The sequence below is a fragment of the Furipterus horrens genome, unplaced genomic scaffold (assembly GCF_987537825.1).
Source record: "Furipterus horrens unplaced genomic scaffold, mFurHor1.1.pri manual_scaffold_4, whole genome shotgun sequence".
NCBI classification, from domain to species: Eukaryota; Metazoa; Chordata; class Mammalia; order Chiroptera; family Furipteridae; genus Furipterus; species Furipterus horrens.
Genome location: NW_028327174.1, coordinates 153,954,481 through 153,980,450, shown reverse-complemented (window position 1 = coordinate 153,980,450; position 25,970 = coordinate 153,954,481). Strand labels below are relative to the sequence as shown.

Genomic DNA, 25,970 nt, shown 5'->3' with positions numbered 1-25,970 from the left:
ATTCACTTGGATCTCTGTGGTGAATAGATTTTCTCAGTTATTTTTTACTTTGGTTCACACGTCTCTCTCTCGTCTCAACTGTATCTTTTTTTCCACTCCTTACCGTTCTGAAATCAAGGAGAATGGAGTAACAAGGGAAGGGAATCTTTCCCAAATCAGTACCACAGTAGAGCTGTGAGAACAGAAGTGTATGTAAAAGACTGGCTGATTTTTTGTTTTTCCAATGGAAATTTTTCTAATAGAAAGTGACCAATATTGATGTTAAAATTCCGAATTTTTAAGGGTCATTTGAAGCTGCTTATATGTAAGACATGGCAGAACCTCCTTAGATGAGCCCCAGTGGAAAGCCCTGAAATCCGTTCACATCCTATAGGAATATGGCTAAGGAATCAAACTGCTTGAGCTGAGAGCAGACAAGCAAAGAGGGGGTATGATAATGGCTGCCTGGCTGGCTGCAGCCTGAAGTTGTCAATCACCCCTTAATGTTTACAGAAGCGAAAAGTCAATGTGTAGTTGTTTTAATTTGACACACTCTTGGGTTGAGAGTGTAATCGCTGGAGGGGGCAGTTAAGTGGCTGTGCTCCTTGTCAGCTCCTCCGGGTCTGACTCCTGTGCTAAGCGCTTTTTCTGATGAGCAATAGATTGGGTTAAATACCGGAGTAATTGCTCACTTCCGCTTACCAGTCTTGCAGTGCCTTGTACTACATTTCCATCAGCACTTGCCTGAGGCTGTTGGGGTTTATGCTGCAGAGGGAATCAGTCCGTATGTTCATTTTCATGAATCAATGTCGGGTTTTGAAAAGCAGTTGTTACAGCGCTAAGTGGACTGAAATAAATTACACCCCCTCAGACCATTAGAGGAAACCAGAACTGTTTATATCTATGCAACTGGTCTTCTGAATATAAATGACTTGTTTACTTATCAAACCAAATGTTTGTCTCCAGGAAACAGAGGCAAATGATTTGCTCATTTTTAAAAATCTTGCAAATAGCACTTAGCTGCTGTTCAACAAGAGAGGAAATTCTGTGGACTGATATGGAAGTATCCCTCCACGCCTCACCCCCACCCCACCCCACCCCCTGCAGTAAATGGCATTATCCCAAACTCATTTTCGAGTCTGGAGACAACTCTGGGTCTTCTCAAACCCCTACTTGACATGTGCCAGTAATGCACTGAGCTCTAAAAAGAGAGCAGGATTTCTTGCTCTGGAAATTTCTAAGCAAAGAAACTAAATTTTGAAACACATACCAGTATTTCTCTCCTTGGATTGCTTGTGCTACCTGATACTTCTTTACCTTGGTGGGTGAGAGAAAACTGTCGAAATGGCTGCATTCATTCCTTTTGCAAATCCAAGTGACCAGCAGCTTGACCCTTAACGGTTGGGACACAGATTCTGCAGTTTGATTGTATGGCTCTGTTATTATGAAATGTCTGTTTTCATGTTCAGTACTATCTCATGGTTTTCTTTTCTTTTTTTTGAGGTAGGGGAGGGGGTTGGGCCACTGCCTTTTTTCCATTTATCTTTTCCACGGGGCTTGCTATATATAGTCCATGTTAATATCTCAGTGAAACACTAATAATCTTTTATTTTTATTACACATTTTCTGATAATGCTAAATATAAATAACAAAATTTGCCAATTTAACAATTTTTAAGGGTAGAATTTAGTGGCATTAAGTACATTCTTAATGCCTCGTAACCATCTAAGATTACTCTATAGGTCTAAGGCAATGGTGGAGGTGCTGGGTTATCAACTCCAGGTGACCTTCTATCCTGCCCTCACCCCTACTTGCGCCCCACTGGTTGAGTTGCCTCACCGCACAGCATTCTAGGGCTACCTCCAGGGTACCAGTCACCCATCCATCCCTCATGTATCCTTCTCCCTAAGAATCCTCGCCGTTTACCTGACTGCTGGATCCTGACCTTCCCCCTGCTTATGCCCTGGATAGTTCAGCCTCTTCCTTTCTGAGGTGACTGTGGTGCCTACTCTTTGCCCAGGAATAGTCACCAGGCCATTAAGGACATTCTTTTAACTGCCCGTTCCTGTGGAACTGCACTTTCAGGCTGTACCATGTACTGAGGACAATCTTTGCTCCCTACTTGATGCTCCCAACTTCCCTCAATCCACAAGTCCTCTTCTTTAACCCCTTTGAGTGCCAATGTCGCTGTGAGTGACACTGACAAATTTTCCCAAAAGTGCCAGCGTTGTTCCCAGCGACTCTTTTTTCGATGCCTGTAAATGTAAATAACAATGGAATAATTCGTATTTTATGTTTTGTTCTCTTTTTTTTTTGTACTTCAGGTTATATATTGATATAATTTTTTCTCATGTTGATCCAAATTTTGAATTATGCATGGCACTCAAAGGGTTAATTAGCTGCCTCTGAAACTCTGCTATTGTGATGTTTTTCAAAATTACTTATAAATAACAGGGTTAATTTTCCCTGGTCCTGCTCTTTTAAAATAGTGAAACTTTCCTGCAAATACTAAAAAGTCCTATTTTCTTTTATATATTCTTTCTCTTCATTTGTTCCTTGAACTTCATCATTTCTTTATTGTCACTTAATACAGACCACAACTGCCTGAAGAGGACTCTGCATTATTCTGTGTGTAACTTGTAGTCCAGTGCTTCATGCATGGCTATTTTTATCATTATTTTTACAAAAAGAATGTAAGCTCATGGGGAGGAAAATCAAACAGTATAGAAATAGAATTAAACCAGAAATTTCATAGTAAAGTTTTATGATTTCTTTCATATAGATAATTATACATTTTATGTTCCTTTCCTCTGCGGTGTATGTTACAACAACATACATTAATACCGGCAAGAGTGGACATTATGTTTATATCAAAGTATCTTTTTTGCATCCATTGGAATGACCATATGATTTTTATCGTTTTAATGTAGTGAAATGACATTAATGGACTTGGTAATGTAAAACTATCCTTGTATTCCTGGAATAAATCTTACTTGGTCATGAGGCATTATCTTTTTAATAAATACATTGCTAGATTCAGTTTTCCTGTATTTATTTAGGACTTTCATATTGGTAGCCACAGGGAGTTTGACCTTCTTTCCTATTTTGGTGTATCTTGCCATATTTTTGTATCATGGTTATAAGTTCATAGGATGAAACTGAAGTCATTCCTCCTCTTCTGTTCTCTGGAGAGGTTTAAATGGTGCAGGAATAATCACGTCTTTGTGTTTGAATGAAATTGCCCATAAAACCATCTAGGCCTGGACCCTTTTGCAGATGGGGAGTAAGCTTTGATTAACTTATCTGTTTATTTTATGGAAATTATTTAATGAGCTCTGTTCCACTTGATTTTGGCAGTTTTTATTTGAAGAGAACTATTTATTTTACTTTTATTTTTAAACTTAATGATAAAAATAACAGTGATCTTTTAAATTTTTGAAAACACTATACCTCTAATTATATCCACTTTCTCATGTTTAGTGCTTTTTTCTTTATATATGATACTTATTTTGATACTTATTTTCTTTTGTTCATAGTCAGACTTTCCAAATGTTGATTTGTTTTATTGATCATTTCATAGCACCATTATATGAGTTTATTTGTTCATGCATGACATAACTTAAGTTGTTCTTAAGAAGACTTTTTAAGTTCTTTATTTCTATATTTTTCTTTCAGTTCCCACCAACAAAAAGTGAGTACTTGTAGTAATAAAGCCAACTGGCTTAAAGAAGTTACTTCCCCAAAGAATGTGGCTAATAAATGGCAGAGCTGGATTTCAAGCTCAGGTTTATCTTTAAAATTCACTTTCCCCCAACCCCTCATATTATGCTGCTTGGTGAGGTATAAAGGATGTCTGTTTCTTAGCTTGGATTCTGCTTAAAAGCAGAATTCAAGACAACAAGGACTTAGGTGCTATGGTATATTGGACAGTAATTCCAAGTAGGAAACGGCAGCATATAAAAGTTGTGTCATTGGTGTCACCACAGACAGCAACAGGAGTTAGATCTGGAACCTTCTGAGGAGCTCCTAGAAAGCGTCTCAAAATCATCTGAGGATAAAGCAGGAGAAGCATTTATCCATGAGTTCCCATCCCCTTTGGCTCAGGCGTTAAGCCCCCTCACTCCTGAGTTGTGTGTGTCTACTTGAAGAAACCTAGTATCTGTGGCATCAGAGAAGGCCTGGGGTAGGAAGTAAGTGACCCCAGGTCCACTTCTGATGCAGGATGCCATCACAGGGAGGTGGTGAAGCTTGCACAGAGGGGTTGACAAGAGAATGTAATTCTGGCTCTAGAGGCACCTAGTACAGTCTACTTATAGGAATATCATTTGAACTCATACATGACAAGGCATTTACCCAGCTCCCTTTTCCATGAAAGTAACATATAGCCACCTAACCTGGTTATTGGATAGTGAGGATTATTTTTCTTTCATTAAAGTCTGAAACTCATCAGAATAGTGGGATATATGGTCCATTGTCAAATGGACTTCTTTTTTATGTGGGATCATCAGCCAAGAGAAGGGATATCGGGTGGGTTATTTGAAAGTAGTGTGTTGAAAATTTGCCAGCAGATTCCAATTTATTAATGGAGTACTTCATTCTAGAGATTTATTTGGGGCAGAGGATGGTGAGGCACCATTGCATAATGGTTCAGACCATTGAGTTTGGTGTCTCACAGACCTGCATTGTCACTTAGTGCCACAGGAACTTGGGAAGGTGTCTTTTTCTCTCTGAACCTTAGTTTTTCCATTGGTAGGTTGGAAGTGATAGAGTGCATTTTGTTAGGTTTTTAGTGTGAATTAAGTGAAGTAATGTATATAAAGGGCTTAGCACTGTATATAGCATATGGTATTACTTAATAAATTATACTTTTATCGGTTTTAGAAAAATTTCCTGATCTTCTTAATTTTATGTTTCTGATTCAGTTGGTGCCTGTCAAAATTCTTAGAAAGGGTACAGTTGGAAGTGGTGCAGGCAGGACCAATTCCAAGAAAGAAACAGAAGGATGAATTAGTAGGGTTGGACTTCTGTCGTTTCTCTTCTATCATCCGCACACAATAAGGGCAGCACTTACAAAAATAGAACTTGCTCCTAAATTCTGGTAGCCTACTTCCCTTTTATTTCTTCCTCTTTTGAGAAAAAAAGATTTATAAATAACAAGATAAAATAAGATTGATTTTATGTCATAGGTCTGCTGATTATTTGAATTTTTAAGGGGCATCAGTGTTTATTCTGAAGAAATGAATCTTCAGTCATGAAATCTCAGATGTTTTGTTCTTTGGGTGGCAGGCATGTTTTGAGGACAGAATTTCTTGTCCCCCGAATTTCAAATCACTCTTTTATAAATAACCACCTCTTTTGTGTATATGGAACCAAACTTGATTCAAGCATCTTGGTTTTTGAAGTGCTTTAAATTTGGGATTATTCGAAATACTGTATTTGTATCCTTATTATAATATCACACTTATAACAGGTTATGTGTCATAAAATATTACTGTCTTATAATGTTTTAAACATACACATTACAGAATATTTTTATTACAGTTGTCAGTTGCTTTGGGAGGTGTATGACTACTTATTAACAAGATTATTTATTTTAAGTTAACAAGATAATTTAATAGCCCAAACTACACATCACCCAATGACTAACTTAACCTAAGGAATTGTGTAGACCTCTCTGTTGGGTAAACACCTGCTGTATTATAACAAGTTGGCAGTAATAATGAAATGCAGTGCATACTTTATCAGCAAGTTAGATCTTTGGCAAAGTACCATTTCCAAAAATTCATAATAGTTTTAAGTGGTTCGTAGACTTTAGTTAAAACATTATGCTTTCATAATAGTTTACAGTCAGTCATTTCATACTTACGTAAAGATGAAACTTGTGATACAGCTAACTTTTGTACTTTATTCATCTAAAAAGTACTTTATAAGTCAGAGATTTATAAGAGAACAGTTAAAAATAACTTTGGAAAACTGCTTTTTCAGAACATGTTTCTGTACATACAGTTAAAATAACTTTATTTTTGCTTAAGTGAACAGGAGAACACTGCTGTTTCTGTTTTCACTTACAAGGTTGTGTGTGTGTGGTTTTTGTTTCGTTTTTTTTTTACCTGTTTTAATCTGTGCATACCATTTTGTGGCCTATTTTTCCCTTAATTTATTTTTTTTAACAGTTTGGCTCAAGAGCTAAAAATATACTGTACATCATTTTAAACGTTTTGCTATGAAATCACATGCAGATACATGTTGCTGTAGAAATACATGGCTTGTTTGGCTTTTAACATAGTGAGCATACTGTTGCTCAAATATACTCCTTTCAATCAACAGTTGGTCTTTGAGCTGTCTTTCATGTTAGTGCATGACGGTCTGCTTTATTCTTTTTAACTGGTACATAGGATTCCACAGTTTAGGTGGATCATAGCTTATTGTTTAATTTCCTTATTTATTGACAATCATGTTATTGTAAACAAATGATGCAGTTTTCTTGTACATGTGTGCTGGTGGTTTTCTGGGGAGATGCTAAGAAGGGGCATTTCAAAGAAAGTCTGCTTTAGATTATATTAAATACTGCCACATTAACGGCAAGAGTGGGCTTTACCTGTTTCCCTTCCTATCAGCATTCCTACCAGCAGTGTAGGAAACTCCCTCTTTCCACAGACCTTTGCTAGCATGATATTATTGAACATCTACATTTTTGTCAGTACGGAAGGTGCCCTCATCCTACATTAGGCAGTGCCTAAGACGTCAGGCAAGTGGAACATTTTGTCCACCATGTTTCCTTCTCTCCCTGCAAGAAAAGTCCAAGAGTGGGGTCACAGGTCACAAGGTAAGGCCCTCCAGCATAGTCCATCTCTGCCTAACAGTCAGCTTGCTCTGACTCCCAATCAATCTCCACATAAAAACACCAGCTTTTACACAAGCAGAGGTGCTTGTCAAGACCCTGGTGACTTCCATCTCAGCAGCTTTCTCATTACTGGAAGGTCTCATCTTTCGGAAGATAGCCCCAAAACAGAAAGGAGAAGGCGCTGCGTCTGCTTTCTTGTTGACATAGTGTAAGGACAACCATGTTTTCAATGTGGGTAAAAATGCGCTGTCTTCTTTGTAGGAAAGATTAGGGATGTGTCCCCTCTGTGCTAAGGGGTGCGCACGTTCAGATCTGTGAGGCCACCCTGGACAGCAGTTGAGGTTCACACAGAGATCAGTGACTGATGCTACCGAGGACTGGATTCATGGACTGAGCCAATCAAGACACTGAAGAACCACTAGGGTTGGGAAATGCATTGTGAAAACTCAGCTCTTGATCTGATTTCCACAAAGTGTTCATAATATGATCAGTGGTGAATTCAGAGACAGAGGCTGTCCCACGTCACCTGAAGCCACTTTTGCACAGTAACAAACACAAAAACGGGAGAATTGAACCTCCTCCCATGCAGCTGAATCCCACTTATTGGAAAGAGCTTAGTCCATTATTGACAGAAAACATAAATATCTCTATTAAGGAAAGGAAAAAGGTTAATTTCTTGCTTTGGAAGTAATCACTTGATGCTAAATTACCCAGCTCTGTTTTGTCCTCAGTTAATTCTGACTTTGAGCAGGCACTTAAACCTTTAGAGCTTAAAAGAAATGGAGATTTGAGAAATTGTAAATGCACAGGAGATTGTATTTGTGGGAGAGAAGTCAAAAGTTGTTGTGCTCAACCCTCTCACATCATATATGTGGAAACTGAGGCCCCAAACATGGCTTGCGCAAGAGACAGGGTATTCTTAAAGACAAATACCATCCAAATCCACGAGTTTATTATTGTACTAGCACTGTTCCCTGACCCTCTGGTTTTAGATTTGAGCATGAACTGGACTCGGTGTTAGCTTCACTGATTGAATGGCCCTGGTCAGGCACCATGGCATTTCTGTTAGATGTATCAGGATCCCTTGATACTGATGACCATGAGGTGCTGGAGCCTGCTGGGGTGAATTGCTTCATTTTTCATTGTCTCCATTCTGACTTCATGGAAGGTCACATGAGGTGGACTAGGGTTATTAGTTATCTGCTCTGAAAACTCACCTGTAAGGATTGACCCAGAATTCGGCCTTCTTGGGCCTCTCTCTCGGGGAACATGACAGTGAGCTGAAGCCTGCACGCTGGTCCCACCGTGATGTCCACCTACCCCCTTCTGGCTCTGTCCCTGCCGTCCTCTCTCCTTCCTCTGTCAAATGTGTACTTTGATGAACATTGCATGTCATCATCTTCAGGCAGTTACTGAAAGAACTGAACTGTTTCTGGAGTGAGTTGAGGGGGAGGGTAAGGTGTAATTTGGCAAGAGGGGAGACCAGGGGAAAGGACCAGGGAACGCAGAGCACAAGGTACCTAAGAACAGAAAAGACGTGCGCAGAGATGAGGGAGATGTAAAGGATCAGGCAAACATAAGGAAGGAAAAGTGTCACCTTCCTCCACGTTTTGCTTCAGATGGCCCCTGGTGCCCATTGGAAGCACTTGCTATTTGCTTCCTTATTACAGAAAGAGACAAGCAAAGGAAGGACCTAGTGTTGGTGGAGTGCTTGGTATAGTTTATTTTTTATTACAACAGCCTTTAACATTGTTTCATTAATGGACGAGGAATTGAGGTTCAGAGCTGTTAAATTATTGCCTACAGTCATATCAGCAGTGAGTGGCTTAGCTGGAATCTGGTCCCAGGTGTCCCTGGCGTTGTCCTTGTGAGAACAGAGACTTGTTTTATTCACGGCTATATTCCCTTTACCTACAACAGTGCTGGGCACAGAACAGATGCTCAGTAAGTACTCCACAAATTAAGTAACCAACTAGCACCACACTGCCTTCTTTCATGCTTAAGAAGAGTTTTAGCTACTTCTGGAGGTAGATGAAGAAATAAAGAGGACAAACAGCAGTCGTCATGTTCCTGAGAGCACTCGGGTTCTTAAGAGGCCTCTTCCAATACCGTGTCTATAAAATAAAGTGTGCTCTGCAGTTTATGTTCTAAAAATTATGCTGTAATCAAAAGGCCAGACAGTGCATAAACTTGACAATTTATACAATTTAAGTAACATTTCTGATCCCCAGGAAGCTTGCAGATGACTGGAAAGCATTTCCCACCTGTAAACTAGTCACTTTTGAGAGATCCCTACTGAAATTAGCAGATTACTTAAGCTTGAAGGAGCTGAGGTCACCATTTGTTATTTGAATGCTCTTTGCTCTAAGTTTTGAGGGCAGCCAATAATGCAGTGACTGCTGGACTTTCACTGTTTTTTCAAATTAAAGATTTAATTACAGTCTTCACTGAAGATGAACCAAGTGTGAAAATACCTGATCTACTTGGAATGTGGGATTGAGGGAGGAGTGTGTGGGTTGGAGTCAGTGCCTAGGCATTTAAATACTTTCAACAGTAGCATTCAGAGTAAAATCAATTATATTGTGACCAAATGCTGGCCTGTTGGTTAAAGTCAATGAAATTTATTTCATCTTATTTATCTTTTTTTTTTTTTTTAAGCGGAAGGATTTTTTTTTATAGTAGCTATTATGATACAGTACAGGCTTTAAATCTCCAAGATTTCTAAGGTTTGAAAGATACACATTTTTGAAATTTGTGGAGACCTGCTTTGCAAACTAGTATATGGTCATTTTGTATAAATGTTTCAGGTGTGCTTGTGAAGAATTTAGATTCGCTCATTGTTGGGTCTAGAGTTCTATGTATGTCTGTTGAATAAATCTCGCTGTATTGTTCACATTTTCAGCCAATCAAAAAAAGCAGTTTATCCAAAAGCTATCTGATAACACCACATTACCTAATTTTTGTAAGTTAGTATTAATGAGCTTCTCTTCCTGTGGAGGGAAAAGAAAAGTCTGCATACCTTTCAGTCTTCCAGCTTGTTGTTCTGACATTTCTGTTAGTGTCCAGATTGAAGGTACATCTGTCCAAGGATTGGGTTTAAGAATGGATCCATGATGTCTCATTAACTTGCCATCATTGAGAAATAATCTGTTTCACAAAAATGAGTTTTCCAAACAACTGATAATTTCTCCTGCAATGGCCAGAGTTTCCTGCTTCCAACCTTTGATGACAGAATGTTTATAAAATAGATTTTCTTCCTTCTTGCCTTCAGGATGCTGAACCTTCCTTGAGGGTTCAGGTTCATTGTCACATCTATTATTTTTAGTTTTCCTCACCTCTTCCTTGACGTGGGGCTGGCGGCTTCATTTCTTTAGTTATGATAGCTGTTTCTCCACCATTCTTTTTCTGTATGCTTGTCTGTTATGCTGGTCATGAGTGGTTGGGTTCTAGGAAACAGATCAGCTGGCTTTGACCAGTGACACTTATCTTTCATTCATTCATCAACTATTACTTGTTGAGTGCTTACCAGGGGTAAAGCTTTTAACTGGTGGCCACGAAAGCATCTCAAAGACAAATATGTTGTGGGTTCTGCTCTGTTCTGTGGAGGAGCTGTTAGTTCTATAGTGGAAGATGAAAGGAAGGTGCCAATGATAGTGTTACAAGAAAGGTATAGGCATAATACTTATGGGCACGAGGAGGGGGGTGTTTCTTTTAGAGACATCAGGAAGGGTTGGCTTTTGAGCTGGGTTCAGACTTATGGAGATGAGGGAGACAGTGGGACCAACATGAGTTCAGTGTCAGAGACAGGGGACCTAAGTCTGTCCTAGAATCAAGAGCCAGGAGTGAGTCAGGAACATGGTTTAAGTGCAGAGAAGTGGGAAATCAGGGTGCCCCTTCAATGCCAGGTCAGTGAGTTTGGACTTCTTCAGAAGCCACCAAAGGTATTTACTTAGGAAAAAATGTCTTGTTAGAGACGTGCTTCTGGGAGAGTAACAGGCCACCGTGGGTGAAGTGAAGTAGGGAGAGGAGACTGGATAGGACAGCCTCTTGCTGGCAGGGTAAGTGTGAGAGAACGGGGGGAATTCAGACTGGCGTGTGGTAGGAAGGAGGGATGCGTGGAAGAGCTCTGTGGAGTTCACAAGAGCAGGACTTGGCAGCTGCTCAGATGTGAGAGGAACAGCAGGTCTAAGATAAAGCCTGAGCAAGCAGGTGAAGTGGTCATGCTCAGGACCCGAGAGAAGAAGGAGCATCAGGTTTATTGTTGGAGGAGGAAATTGTGGGTTCAGTTTTAAACACCATGAGTTTTACATTGAAGGAGGTTCAACCAGGTGGACCTGTCCAACAGATATTTAAAATACAGAAGTAGTTTTCATGACAAGAGATATAAATTGTGAAGTCATTTGCAAGGAGGTGACATTTAAATCTTGTGTGACAAGACAGGACCAAGTCGAGCAGTTTGGAAAAAGTCTCTACTAAGGATGTGGTTGAAGAAGAGCCAGTCAGAGAAAGGGAGAGTCTGGGAGAGTGGTAGTGGGAAATGGAAGACAGAGGACATGGTCAGGTGTCCAGTACTCCAGAGGGAGGGTGGACAAGCTTAAACAGGCCATTGGCCTGGGTGATCAGCAGGTCATGGGCAGTGAGGCTGACTCTTCAGTTAAGTTGGGCAGTAATAAGGACTCTGGTCAAGATGCTGCCCCTCCTCATGCAACCACAAAATAAATTACAATTAAATCTCCAACAAATAATGTGCAGAACGGTCAGAAAATCAAACTGTGTGGAAGGTCCTGACAACCAAGGATATAAAAAAGCCATATTCGTCCAGAAGGGTGGGAGCGGCCGACAGGTGGAGAGGGGTGGTGTGGCATGGAGAGGTGGCTGAGGAACGGCCCAGGTGGTCCCACACTCATGTGTGGTGAATAAAAATCAGGAGGGACACCTTAGGAGTGAGCAATCCCAGCCCCAGGACAGACCACACAGCCCAAGGTTTCAGCACCAGGAAGATAAATTCCCATAACTTCTGCCTGTAAAAACCAGTGGAGGTTGGGGCAGTGGAAGAAACTGCTGCATTTTCAGGAAACTCTGCTTAAAGGGCCCACACAGTCTTAAAACATATACACACCCACCCACTCTGGGATTCAACACCAGTGCAGCAGCTGGAAGGGTGCCGGTCACATACATGGAGTGGGTGAAGTGACTGGAAACAGGCCAAGTGCCAGGCAAACCTCCAGAAGCCAGGCAGCAGCACAGTCCCCTCTCCAAGCCCTCCTTACACACAGAGACAAAGCAGTGAAGCAGGTTGCCCCCGCCCCCAAGGATTACCTAAGGCTTCACACAATTTACAGGTGCCTTTTTGATAATAGGCCACACTATTAAGACAAGGAATCAAAGAAGCTCTACCTAATACACAGAAGCAAACACAGGGAGGCTGCCAAATTGAGGAGACAAAGCAATATGCCCCAAATGAAAGAAAAAGAACAAAACCGCAGGAAAAGAACTAAATGAAACAGAAACGGCCAACTTATCAGATTCAGAGTTCAAAACACTGGTGATAAGGATACTCAAGAGAAGTCATTGAGTAGGGAAAAACCATAAGAAAAGAAATGAAGGTTACACTAAGTGAAATAAAGAAAAATCTACAGGGCACCGACAGTGAAGGGAAAGGAGCCAGGATTCACATCAATGATTTGGAACATAAAGAAGAAATAAACATTCAACCAGAACAGAAAGAAGAAAAAAGAATTTTTAAAAAGAGTAATGTATAACAACACCCTGGGACATCTCAAAACATGCCAACATATGAATCATAGGGATGCCAGAAGGAGAAAAGGAAGAGCAAGAAATTGAAAACTTATTTGAAAAAATAATGAAAGAAAACTTCCCTAATTTGACTAAGGGAATAGACATACAAATCTAGGAAGCACAGAGAATCCCAAACAAGTTGGACCCAAAGGGGACCATACCAAGACATCATAATTAAAATGTCAAAGATTAAAGGTAAAGAGTCCCTGGCTGGTTTGGCTCAGTGGATTGAGCGTCGGCCTGCGAGCTAAGTGTCGCTGGTTCGATCTTCCAGTCAGGGCACATCAGAGAAGGAAAACTCTGACTCCAAAAAACCTCCGCTGCCTTGCGGCATACCTCTTCAGGGGAAAGGCTAAGGGAGTAAACCCCGACAGAAAATCCGGAGCCGGAGTCCCTAAGGCGGTTTGACGTTGTAGTCAACACCGGCAACTCCTGCGGCGCACCTGAAGCCAAGCTGTATTGACTCCGTCTTTCCCTTGGACCCTTCAGCTGCGAAGAGAGGGGGGGTCTGCTGCATGGGCAACAGCAGACCCTCCATATCACCCTGCCCAGGCTCTGTAGCTTCAGCTCCACTGGAGAGGACACTCCAGCGTCATCGCAAGATGTCGATTCAACACGGGAGGAGACAGATACCGTGTCACTCCCGAGTCGGACTGCACAGCCATTCTCGGCGGTGCAGATAGACTCTTAAGAAGCTACACCATCGTCTCTCGAGACGGACGGCTGCCGACGAAAGGTAAAGAGAGAATCTGAAAAGCAGCAAGAGGAAAGCAGAGAGCTACCTACAAAGGAGTTTCCCATAAGACTATCAGCTGATTTCTCAAAAGAAACTTTGCAGGCAAGAAGGGACTTGTAAGAAGTATTCAAAGTGGTGAAAAGCAAGGACCTACAACTAAGATTACTCTATCCAGCAAGGCTGTCATTTAGAATGGAAGGGCAGATAAAGTGCTTCCCAGATAAGGTAAAGCTAAAGGAGTTCACCATCACCAAGCCATTATTGCAGGAAATGTTAAAGGGACTTACTTAAGAAAAAGAAGAAAATCAAAATCAAGAGCATTAAAAAGGCAACAAATTCACAGCTATCAACAAATGAATTAAAAAAAAAAAAGAATAGAAAAAAGGAGGAATCAACCAGAACAGAAATAGAATCAAAGATATGGAGATCATTTGGAGGATTATCAGCTGGGAAGGGGAAGAATGAGGGAAAAGATGCTGCAGGGATTAAGAAGCATAATTGATAGGTACAAAATAGGGGGACATTAAGAATATTACAGGAAATGGAGAAGGCAAAGAACTTATATACACAATCCATGGACATGAACTAAGTGGGGGGGATTTCTGGAGGGAAGGGGAGGTACTAGGTGGAGGGGAGCAAAGGGGGAAAATTAGGACAATTGTAATATCATAATCAATAAAATATACTTTAAAAATTGGCAAGTAATAAAACAGGATAGTAGGTCAGGGCTGGGGAGGAGTGGGAAAAAATGGAAGAAAAGATTCATAGAAAAGGATCAAAAACCAAATCCCATATTTTATACCCAATAGGATGGCTATAATTTAAAAAAAATGGAAAAAACAACAGTGTTGCTGAGGATGTGGAGAAATTAGAATCCTTGTGCATATCTGTTAGTAATAATGTAAAATGGTGTCACTGTATTAGAAAACTGTATAGCAGTTCCTCAGAAACTTAGAAACAATTATATATGATTCAGCAATTCCAGCTCTGGGTTTATACCCCAAATAATTGAAAGCAGGAATGCAAATAGCTATTTGAACACCAGTATTCATACAGTGTTCACATTAGCCAAAAGAGTGGATACAACCCATCTGTTCATTGATAAATGAATGGGCAAATAAAATGTGTCATATACATACGATGGAATATTCAGCCATAAAAACAAAAAAATTCTGCCACAGCTACAGCATGGGTGAACCTTGAAGGCAGTGTGCTAAATCTAATAAGCCAGTCATAAACAGACCATACTATGTGATTGATTCCACTTATGTGTAGTCCCTAGAGCAGTCAGATTTCACAGAGAAGGTAGAAGGGCGGTTACCAGGGGCTGGGGAGGAAGTAAAGCGGAATTATTGTTTAATAGGTACAGAGTTTCAATTTGGAAAGATGAAAAAGTTCTAGAGATGGCAGGCAGTGTGATGGTTGTACAACATTGTGAATATACTGTGCACTTAAAAATGGTTGTAAATTTTATGTGCATTTTATTATAATTTAAAAAGTTCAAAACTAAATTCTGAAAGGAAACCACTTTCGACTAGTGGGAGCGAGAATTAAATAAAAATTTGTCTCATATTAGTTTCCTTTGTTCAGTTCAGAACTAAACTCTGCTGATCACAGCCAACAGGCCCATCCCAGGCTTCTCACTTAAAGACCATAGGTGTTTGTTCTGAGAGGTCCCTAAAGATAGGCTTCAAGTAAGTGTGGCTTCAGATGGGGTGCATTTGGCGGGGGAAGGAAAATCCTTTTCTTGAAAGTAAACTACAGTACTTGTCAAAACATGAGGTCGTCTCTAATGAAACAATTTAAAAATATCATAAAACCCTGGAGAGGGGCAGGTGTGGTCACATTCCCTGAATGCCTTATATCACCCACAGGTTAACCTCTCAGGATGGACATCCTTTTTGGGGGACTCATTGAACAGACAGCATTTTAAACCAAAAAGAAATGTTTTAAGAAATACACAATTTTTTTTAGCTGTTGCAATTTTATAAAAAGTGTTGAAATATTCTATTGGGAAAACACAGTTTGTGCTATTATTTTCTTATGTCTGTTCACCCTAAGAAGAACTATTTTAAAAGAGTATATTTTGCTCCTGTAATCTGAACTCCCTTATCCATCCCTGGTGACTCTGTTGTATTTAGGTGTGTATAACTTACACAACTGTGAGTAGGCATGTATTCTCCTGCCTGGAACTTTCTATTCTGATTGATTTCATCTGGGATATATTTTATGTAGGTGTGTCCTGATGTTTGCTTCCTTCTTCTGTACCAGAGAAAAATATTAATAATTTCTAGTCTTAAATTTCCTGTAATGCTAGTTTGAAAGAAAGAAGAAAAAGTTGGCATGGTATGATAGCCAATGCTGATGGAATTTTGTATTTGCTTTTTGCAGAAGATAGAGTCTCCTGGTAGTTAAGATAAAACAATTTACCTGACACAATCCTCTATCTGCTGCTAGCATATCATTTGAAATATTAAATGAAAATGTTATACAAGTTCTACTTAAGAAATGGCTTGTGAACTTTCTCTTACATCCATTCAATTGCAAAGTCTCAGGATATTTTTAAATAAAAGACTTCCTAAAAACCATATAGCTAAAGCTGTACATCTTATGTGTTTTGTTAAATGGTGTGTTTTATTGAAGATGATGTAATTCCAAAGTGAAAGGCTGGTGGATTAGACAGAAACCAGGCTCCTTGTGGACCCAGGTTAGAGGTGGTGTTCACTGTCCTCGTGAGCAGCTCTCCTGGCAGCGGTGTTGACTCCAAAACTTCAGTCTTTTTTCTTAGCCTTAACAAGATGCCCATCAGGTTGAGCATGATTCCTTCTTCTCAGTGTGAAGAAAATGCTCTGCAAGGCTACTTTAAAATATTTCTTGTTGCAAAATACCTAGACAGAGCCAACCTAGTTTCTAGGATGGCAAATGCCACAGTCTGCTCTATGGGTTTGATTCCTCTTGTATCTGAGAAAAGAGCTTGCCCAGAATCAAGAGAATTCTGTTCCAGAAACCACTAGTAAAGCATCTTCTTTTCCTGATCTGCCTTAGTTTCTGAGGTGATCACATTGATATTTAAACTTTGTTTTCAAATGCAGTTGTACCTGTGATCACCCAGGCTTGGCGCTGAACTTGGATTTGAGCCCTCTTTTGCATTGCCGAGTCTCCAAGGAACACGGTCCTTCGGGCTCTGTAAGAGCCGGGCTGAGATTCTGGTTTTACCCCTCATCTCAGGGTGTGCTTGATGCGGCTTTTCTCTTTGCCTTGGCACCCAACCTTCGCTTAGAGTTCCTGTGCAGTAAATACAGATGGAATTAAATAAAACCCTTGCTCTTTAAAATCCTCAAATCTGGTTTTAGACTTAAGACTCTCCTTGCCAATGTGTGTGTGGGTCAGCCCTGCTTTGTGGTTGCAGCATGTCTTGTAGAGACCAAATTCCATGGCCATTCTCACTCATTCATCCAATATGAAACACCTGTCATGGGCACTGCGCTATGCTGGACAGTGCATGGTAGGTATTCTCGGCTCAGTTGCCATTTGCCAGGTGTTTGTTTTGTACCTTGTAGACTTCTGTTTCTGCCATGCGGCGTTTCTCATGGCTTTCCGTCCCAGCCTGGTTGAGCCAGTCCTTCTTGCCCCCTGGGCCAGCCTCAGGAGAGGTGTGTGGGACTGAAGTCCTGTGCATGATGCTATAGAAAGCACAAAATAACAGGCTTGTGTTTCAGTTTGGAACTCATCTTAACTTTCAGTCTTTGGGTATGTAAGGAAAGGAATAAAATACAAGTCACTTTTCCCTGAACATTAGAACTGAAACTTGTTTGAGAGCACTCAGGGATATTTGAGCTGTGTTGTCACTAAAAAAATTTTTTTTCTCTTTCCCAGCCAGCGTTCAATAAAAATCTTACTCGTTCCTTGGTCCTGTCCTAAACAGTGAAGTAAAGATACTAACTCAGTCCTCTTCAAGTTTACAAACTTTTGTCATATACTATTTCCTTGACCATAAAAATCTATTTTGTGAGGTACAAGGAAGTGGGGCCGCAGCAGGTGTGTGAGGACAGCAGAGAGGAGCATGGAGGCTGGGAAGTGCTGTGACAACAGCCTGAGTCGGACAGCGTCCAGTGCCGAAGTGCTGGGTGACCAGGTGGTGCACGACTGTGGCCTTTTCAGCTGTGTCAGGCTTCATGGTGCCCCGGAACCTTGCATAGAACCATCCTAAGTGCTCTACTCTGTCCCCATTTTACAGATGAAGAAACCAGGGCATGGAGAGGTTAAGGGACTTGTCCAAGGTCTTCAGGTAGTCAGAGACGGTCTGTGTCTAAAGCCCACACGCCTAATCCTAGTTCTGCTCTGTGCATTTTTGAGCAGTTTCTGATACCCCAGCAAGCCTCATTCAGTCAGGGCTCCAGGTACCCAGTTACTGTAGATTAGGAATCATGAGGCTCGCTCTTCCATTGGGACGTGGAAGCCCATGCCCAGTGCTGCCCCAGAGGTGCAGATTTTAGGACAAACAGGCTCAAACACGAGAGATTCCAAATACTGCTGTCTGAAGGGATGGTTTGCTAGATGACTGGATAATAACACTTTTGTGTGTGTGTGGTTTATAAAGCATGTCCACAGACAATCTGCTATTTGATTTAGACTTGGCACCAGACATCTTATCACCCCGCCCTCAAAAAATGAAAAAGGCAGAGTGTACATAACGAGGGACCTGTTGTCCAAGGGAGGAAGAGGTTGCTCTGCCTTTTGAATATGACACTCAGACTATTTATTACATTGGCCCAAAATGAAGTAAGTGTGTGTTCCTGGTTTCTGGCTCTCAAAAAGGTATCTGTGGTCTGGAGTGAATAGACCTGTACTAAATCCTTACTGGATTCTGGCACCTTCAAAAGCAAGAGTCACCTAACTTGAAGATATTGAAACTTAGACTGTAGACAAAAGAAGCAAGGAAACGAATATGTACTCAGTAATGATCATAATCACCTGTTGTTAGCCTCATTTCACAGATGGGGAAACTGATGCTTAGAATGCTTAAGGCCACCACCCAGGTGCTAGAGGGCATTTCTCTCTAGTCCACCTTGAGGTTATTTCACTGAAGAGGGAAAAAGAGGAGAGTTAGTAAAAGTGAGGAGTGCTACCTCAGGCTGTTAGCAAAGAGAAGTAAAAGCCACACTATGTTTAGGTTCAAAACTGAGTGTTTTCATTAACACAGTGAATTTGAGAATCTTTGAATGTTTGGATTGTATGTGTCATCACATGCTTCCTCCCTGGATGAGACCAGTCAGTTGAGCAAGTAACCAGTTAACCCCTCACATACACACTTGCTCCTTCTGGAAAGGGTTCAGGAAGGAGAAGGTCAGTGAGAGAAGAGTCCCCACAACTGCTGGTGACGGTTTGGGGGTGAGGGCACAGCAGGAATATCCCCACTGCTGATGGGCAAGAGGTGTTCTGGGGGGTGAGGACTGAGTGGGTGAGTCCCTGTCGGGGAGGGCTGCTGTCAGACACATTGCTTATTTGTGGGTTTTCTTTGAGACTCCAGCTGGTTTTGGTGACCCCACCCCTGTGAAATGAACACGGAATTTGGGGCCCTGCCATGCTGTAGTCCAGGCGGGTCTGCTGTACAGGGAGCGGGCATAGCAGTGGGGCAGGGACGTCTGGCCCAGGATGATTCTGCCTGAGTCCTGGTGGAGTGGAAGGCTGAGGGGTGTCCCTCCTCTCTCTTCCCTTCCGTGTGCTGCATTGAAACAAACAGAGATTCTACCCTTTGTTGAGCTGGGTAGGGTAAGGGATGGTTCAGTGCATTATCCCTTCACTTCCCAAGCAGTGGGAAAGCTGGTCTGCCGCAGGGGCTGTGCCAGGCTGTGGTTCCGGGTCCTTAGTCTGATGTGCTACGAAAGGACACTTGGTAGACTTCTGTTTATTTTGAGATTTAAGAGGTTGTTCTTAATGGGTGAAAGGGGTCAAAAGGTTTTTTATTTTTAATGTTCTAGTATTATTTTGTGAATTGTGTATACAAGTTATACAAGAAATTTAGAGGGAAAGAGGTATTGTTGATATACATAAATATGTACTTTCTAAGTTCACTTCACTGTAAAGCGGTAGTTCCCAATGCTAACCAAGGTTATGATAGTTGTATCAAGGAAGCAGCACTGATAACATTCCTTCCATTTACAGGAACTCTCGTTTACTGTGGCTTGGCCCCTTCTCCAAACAATACGCAAAGTGTGCAGCTGGCCCCTCTCAGATTGGTGTTAGATTGTAGAACTGACAATTAAGATGTGTTTTCAGGGAAAGCATAATCCTAAACAGCTCCTCTCTTGTCACTACTCTTCAATTACACTTACGTGGAAAAAACACACTTAATTGTTTCAAAGGTTTATTTTTTTAGTAAATATATAGTAAGTGGGGAAGATTTTAAGGGGGGGGTGTCTTTTTTTTCTCAGCTTGTGGTTTCTAATTACATCAGTTACAGCTTAGCCTTCCTCTTAACTAGAGTGCAGGCATGAACTGGAAAAGAATGAGCTAATCCATGATAGATCAGGTTGAATAAAGATCTCCATTCATATCTTTAGCTTTTATCCCTTGTTCTTAGTGCCAAGAATTAATGCTGTTTGAAAGTGCAAACTGAACCTGCCAAGCTTTGGACAGCTAAGATAATCCTAATTATTTAGAATGTTAGTGAGAAGGGCCGCAGTTCCACTTTGGAAAAGAGTTCTGTTGTAAAACATTAAATATCTGCTAAGTGGTACTGATTGGATATGATTTTATTTCCAAACACTATGGTTATCATGAAGCAGAAGAATTTGTTTAAGAAATATTCTTCAGCTTTTCATCAGACTCTTAGGCCTGTAAAACTCTAGGAAACAGAAGAGGCCAGCACTTTTGAAGGATTGCTAACAGTTGAAGAATACCACTGCATTTTTATTTTTAAATGGTTCTTAGTGAGAGTTTAATAGTATTTAACATAGAGGAGGAAAATTTTTTTTTTCTCAAGCATGAATATCCTGTTTTCTCACATCACTGGAAGAGAATTATTCGTTCCAGTCCATTGACTTTCAACAGATCATTCAAGTTAAAAGTCAGGGGTCTTTGCAATGTCAAAAGATTTAGCAGTTAGAGTGGTTTTTGTTTTGTTTTTCAGAGAGGTGGGGCTTTTTGGCAGTACATAATATTTTCCAAAAAGAATACTGATGGTTTAGATGGTATCACTGCAATCATCTTAAGGTTTTTTTTTCCCCCAACATTCTTGGTAAGAGTGATTATGTGTAAGGTTTTTTGTTTGTTTTTAAATAATAATAAAGACCCTTTAGCTTCTGTAGACAAATAGGCTACTTGAGAGAAAACAGATACTGGGCTTGCTGGTTCAAACAAGGGTCAGCTTCAGAGGTTTACCCACCTTTCATTGTAACATAAAAAAGATCAGATGGGCAGGGTTTCCCTTTTTTCCCCCTTTTCTTCCTTTTCAGTCTCTACTTTGGTCTCCAGAAGTCATTTCTTCCATTTCTGTAAATACTGGGAGCCTATTGATGATTACAGGGTAGCATAATCCTGAATTGTTCATTGCCTGTGCATGCTTCCTGCCCACCAACCTCAAGGCACCTACCCCCACCCCCACCTCAGCACCAGAGCAAAGCACTAACATCTTTATTGATGCAAATAGTGGTGAGCTGAGCATCTTTGGGCCCATTATTCTTTCTTTCTTTGGGCTTATTCCCCAAAGTGGAATTACCAGGTCAGAGGGTATTAACAGTTTTATGGTTTTTATTACATGTCACTAGATTGCTGTCCAGAAAGATTGAACCAATTTCTAGTGCCACCAACAGCAGACCTTTACTTACAGTTCCACTGACAACGAGGCATTAGCATTTTCACAGAGCAATTAAGAGCAGCCTTTTGAGTGGAAATGAGCCTTGTGCCTGGGCTCACTGGAATCAACATAAAAAGCAAAAAGTATAATTTTGACTTTTGAATTTTTAATTGGTATAAAATGATTTATAATGATCAGTTATTGCTCTTTCCCCCAACAGAGTGTAATGAAGCTGCATTAAAATGGAGAGGGTACCTTTAAGGTTTTGGACATTAGTTACTAAGATAAACACGACATCTTTAATCTTGGATCTACTTTTATGAGGTGCTACACAGAATGAGTTAAACAGATACTGTCCCTAATTTCAACAGTCCATTATTCAGAGACTACTAAACCTTGAACAGAAGTAAAATAACATGGATTTAAATTTTGAGTGCAGAAATGCTTTAAAATATACAGGTATATTTCAAAACAGGTGGAGTTCATTTATTTGCACCTTCTCTGTGGTGCAGTCATGCATTAAGCATGCTCAGAGCCTCCCTAGTCTATGCAGGAGACACACTCTGCGTGTTCTTGTAGCCCCAAGTCATGGGAAAACTTTCCAAGTAAATACCCACGAGGCAAGTGGGAGCAAAAGGGGTCTATCCAAATTCCTTTCTTCTGCAGAACTCCTGCATCTCCCTTCTGTAGTCCCAAGTCCTTTAAATGGGGAGTGGGAGGTGTGTGACTGTGGTGGGGGTGTCTCCGAAATCAGCTGCTAACTGAAGGCAAAGGCAGGCTCAGAGTTCAGGACGTCTGGAAAACACCAGTTCCTTTATATAGCCTCTGGGTTATTCTGACCAGAGTCAGTTGTTTGGCCTTCTTAAAATCAGAGATTAGGAAGGTTCAGTGGCCAATGACTAAATATGGCACCCAAGGGTGGGGTGGTGCAGGGATGAGAGCAAGCTGAAGGGCTGGGCTCACCAGGGTCCCTTATGTAAAACGGAGAGAATAATTCTCTTAGTGAATGGTTTGAGGATTAAATACCTCATTAAAGTATGTGGCATACAGGAAGTAGTCAGCAAACGTTCGTTCATTTCCTTCCTGTCGCTTCTATACAGAACTTCTGTCCCTGGTTTGAGGTGGGGATGGAGATTGGCAGGTTGTCTTAGACTCTGGCTGGCTCTTAGTAGGCTCTCCGGGTCTCTCTCTGGTAACAGGATGTCAGAGCAAAGTCTATCACCTTTGGAAACTATTTGTATAGTTGTGTACATACAACATCCTTATGTATGTAACACAGTTCATAATTCATCTTAGATTTGCTGGGAACTTTAAATTCATATGACAATTCAAACAGTAAGAAGCCTTTATGAACTGCAATAAAATGAAGGCTTCAGAATTCATAGATTCAGTTTTTTGTTGCTATTATATATTTATATATGCACACGTACCCTTATTGGCATCTATTAAATACTATTTAATGGCTCTTACTTTAAAATAAAAAAGGTTTTCAAACTTACCTTGCATTTTATTTAAGTTATTAAATAAATACTGTCAATATCAAAATAGTTGCTTATCAGGAAATTACCTAAATTAGTTTTCAAATTTATTCACTTATTAAGTATTCAGATCATGCCTTTCCTTACTGGATACTGAGGTGTAGCTATACAAAACTGTCTGTCTGTCCATCCATATGTCACATTAGAAGAAAGGGGCTTTCTGAAATAATTTGGTCCAGTGGAGTGGTTAAAAGTCTGCTTCTTAAATCCCTGCCCTGCTCTTTTATTTTTGTGAGGTTTCACTGGCTGCAGCAAACCTTTTCCAAACCCATAACAAACATAAATGGTGTTCTCTTGTAAAAAGGTCTCTTCAGCATGGTAATATACCTTATTAAATTCCAAACATAATAAGTATTGATGGCAAACACATCAGGGCCCAGTACAGCTTCTACTATGATTTAGTTCTCTACAAATGACTTCAACACTCAGCTCCCAATGCATTTTGCTAATTACATCATAGATTTCCCTATTGATGAACACAAGCTGAATTAACACAGGAGCACTAATGTACCCTTTCACCATTATTGTTGTACAAGAAGCCGTGGCAGATGCTGGCAGTTAGTTACACAAACATTAGTATTAACGATTGGCCATTTGGAATTGGTGACAAACTACTGCCCCGCAGAATCCTGAGGCTGAAACCAATCAGGAAGTTAATGAGGAGAGAAATTACCACTGCAGCTTCCCCTTAATTACATTCACACTAGGCAGGAAGGGAGTTCTGGGGGTAGATCCGAACTCTGCTAAGGTTAAGAAGGTCAGAGACCTTTTTGCTTTAATTTTGTATCTTCTGTGGCTTCTAAGGTTGCAAAAATTGTTTAGCACTTTATTACTTTTGCAACCTTCATATTTAATGTGGGTTTTAATAGAAGTTTAAGGTTCACAGGTTTGCTTTAAAAATCTTTACCTGGCTCTGTTTTAGTGTTGTGGTATAATTCTATTTCTTTTACTTTTTGTGGTCTTAAAAAGTTTCCCTCCCATTTACTGGTTTTTACTTTAAAAAAGGTATGTTTGCTGAGTCCCTCCACCACCACCAGGTATTTGTCCTCCTATATCCAAGAGAAATAACAGGAAAGTTGATAACCTATCACCTTCACTTGCTATATATTGAAAAACTTGGGTTAACTGTCAAATGGTGGAAATACATGGGTGGAGTCTTGCTGCGGGTAATTTGTCAGATTGATTATTTGACAAGACAAGTTCTGTTAGCATCCTTTATATAAAGGAGGGGCTCAGTGAAGGATGGAAAGAGTTCCCCTAAAGGGAGGAACAGACATTTTTGTTTTTAATGAACATAAAAGTGGAACTCTGCTAGATAATTTTTCCCGATAGTTAAGTAGGTAATACTGTGCAGGAATACTTTCTTTTTTTATTCTAAAGAAGTGCTGGGGATTTAATGAATGCATAGAACACTCAACTAGGTATAGACGTGCAGAATGCCTCTTTCTTTGTTGAAGCCTAATTGAAGACTGAATGTAAAAATATTATTCACTTTTAACACACTCTTCTCCCTCTCTCTCTCCCCACTTCCCAGTCTTCTCGCCGCCCAACAGTCAAGATTCTGGCTTGGTTTCCCTTTCCAGCAGCTCTCCTATTAGTAACGAGAACACAAAGGGAGTGCTTGAATGCGAGTCCTCGGAGCCCAGCAGCTTCACAGTTACTCCTGTCATGGAGGAGAACGAGTAAGCCATGCCACGCATGCCTTTGGCGGTTCACTTGGAATAGCAGGCTTATTCCAGTTATACACAGGGTTTGTTGTTAATATTTTGCCTTGACTCATGTCAGCTTAACTGTTGAGAACGTGTTTGGTTTATACTCCTTAGGATCTTAGCCCAGAAGCTAAAATACATTTGGAATACTTTAGGATCGTGATACCATACTCAAGAATTAAGTGGTTTGCTCATGGAGTTACACATTAAATAGTAGTGTCCCTCATTTTTTTTTATGACACTGGTTTACATGTAGTTTTCAAGAAATACAGTAATTCACTCAAAGCAATGGGCTTTTGCACCTAAATATGTCATAACTGTTAGGTGTTTTAGTTTTAAAATGAAATCTTAGGTTCTTTAGGTATTTTTGAATTTTAGGATTTTACAAAACTTCAAAAACAAATTTAGCCTGACTAGTGAGAAGAAAAGAGCAAAGTTAGTGACAGTTTTAGAAATCTACAGGTCAGTAAATGGATGTGTTTATGTTGCTGTTGGAAAAGCCCAGCCCAACCTCACATCCCCAAAACACGACTGAAAATATGGTCAGAAGAAAATATTAATGCTCTTAGGATTTGCTACCTTTTCAGTAAAGAGTAATTTGAAAACAGTACAGTTTCACCCCAGTAAGGCAGAGTTCCTGGCTGTTGTTTCTAGAATAGTGCAAGTTTATCTTATACATTCTTTCAACTACAGGGAAAAAAATGGATGCAATCTAGATTATTTTGTAACCTTAGGTTGTAATGTGATTTGAAAATAAGTACATCTTTAAAAGTTACTAGATATTTCTGAGTTCATTATTTTGTTAAAAATTGCTTGTGGAGTATTTCCTTATGTAACAGAAGCCATCCTGAAATGAAACTAGTCTAAAAAAATTCATTGTTCTGTAGTTGCAGCTGTACCTGAAATAAAAATGTTATTGATGACTGAATTTTCTTGTGTGTATATTTGGTGAGCGATATTAAACAGGAAAAAAGAAATTACTTGTATTTTCTTCGGTCTGTGCTTTGAAAACATCTATTTGATTTCACCCTCATCTGTTGTAATCAATAACCTGACCATCTTGTTTTTTATTAAATGCACTTACTCTTAATTTCATCCACCAGTGGTTTTAGAGAGAATAATGTGGAGTTACCTATATAGGTTTGACATTATAAATCACTTCTTGGGGCTGAATCGTATAGCGGTATCGATTGATCCTGATATATCACAGAAATTTACTGTCACTTCTGTTTTCAATTAAAGATACAATCAGTCAGATAATGACTTAATTGGATTTTACAGAAGATTGAGTTTTATTGCCCAGTGCTTTACGAGTTTAGTTAAGGGAGATCATTTTATCACACTTGTCAGGCTGCTGCTACTGCAGCCTGTGCCCTTCTGGGCGGTTGTAGCAGTAGCTATTGTGAGGGCGATGCCAGGAGGCTGCGCAGCGCGCAGGGCAGGACCCGCATGCGGAGTCACCACTTTCAAGGCATCAGTGGTGGCGTCCTTGGCGATGGAGATACCTCGATCACCTAGGCACTCGCTGCTCACTGACCAGACCCCTCTCATTTCTTTGAGTAGCCCT

The 25,970-nt window shown here is 40.4% G+C and overlaps 1 protein-coding gene across 3 annotated transcripts in view; it reads left to right on the top strand.

Moving 5' to 3' along the window:
* Positions 1 to 24,380, top strand: part of DMRT1 (doublesex and mab-3 related transcription factor 1) — a 90,858-nt gene extending 66,478 nt beyond the window's left edge. For all 3 annotated transcript variants that reach the window (XM_090275857.1, XM_090275856.1, XM_090275854.1), the window contains one exon: positions 24,229 to 24,380. In XM_090275857.1, coding sequence (XP_090131983.1) covers positions 24,229 to 24,380 — 152 coding nt within the window. The remainder of the gene's footprint in view (positions 1 to 24,228) is intronic.
* The last annotated feature ends 1,590 nt before the right edge of the window (positions 24,381 to 25,970 follow it).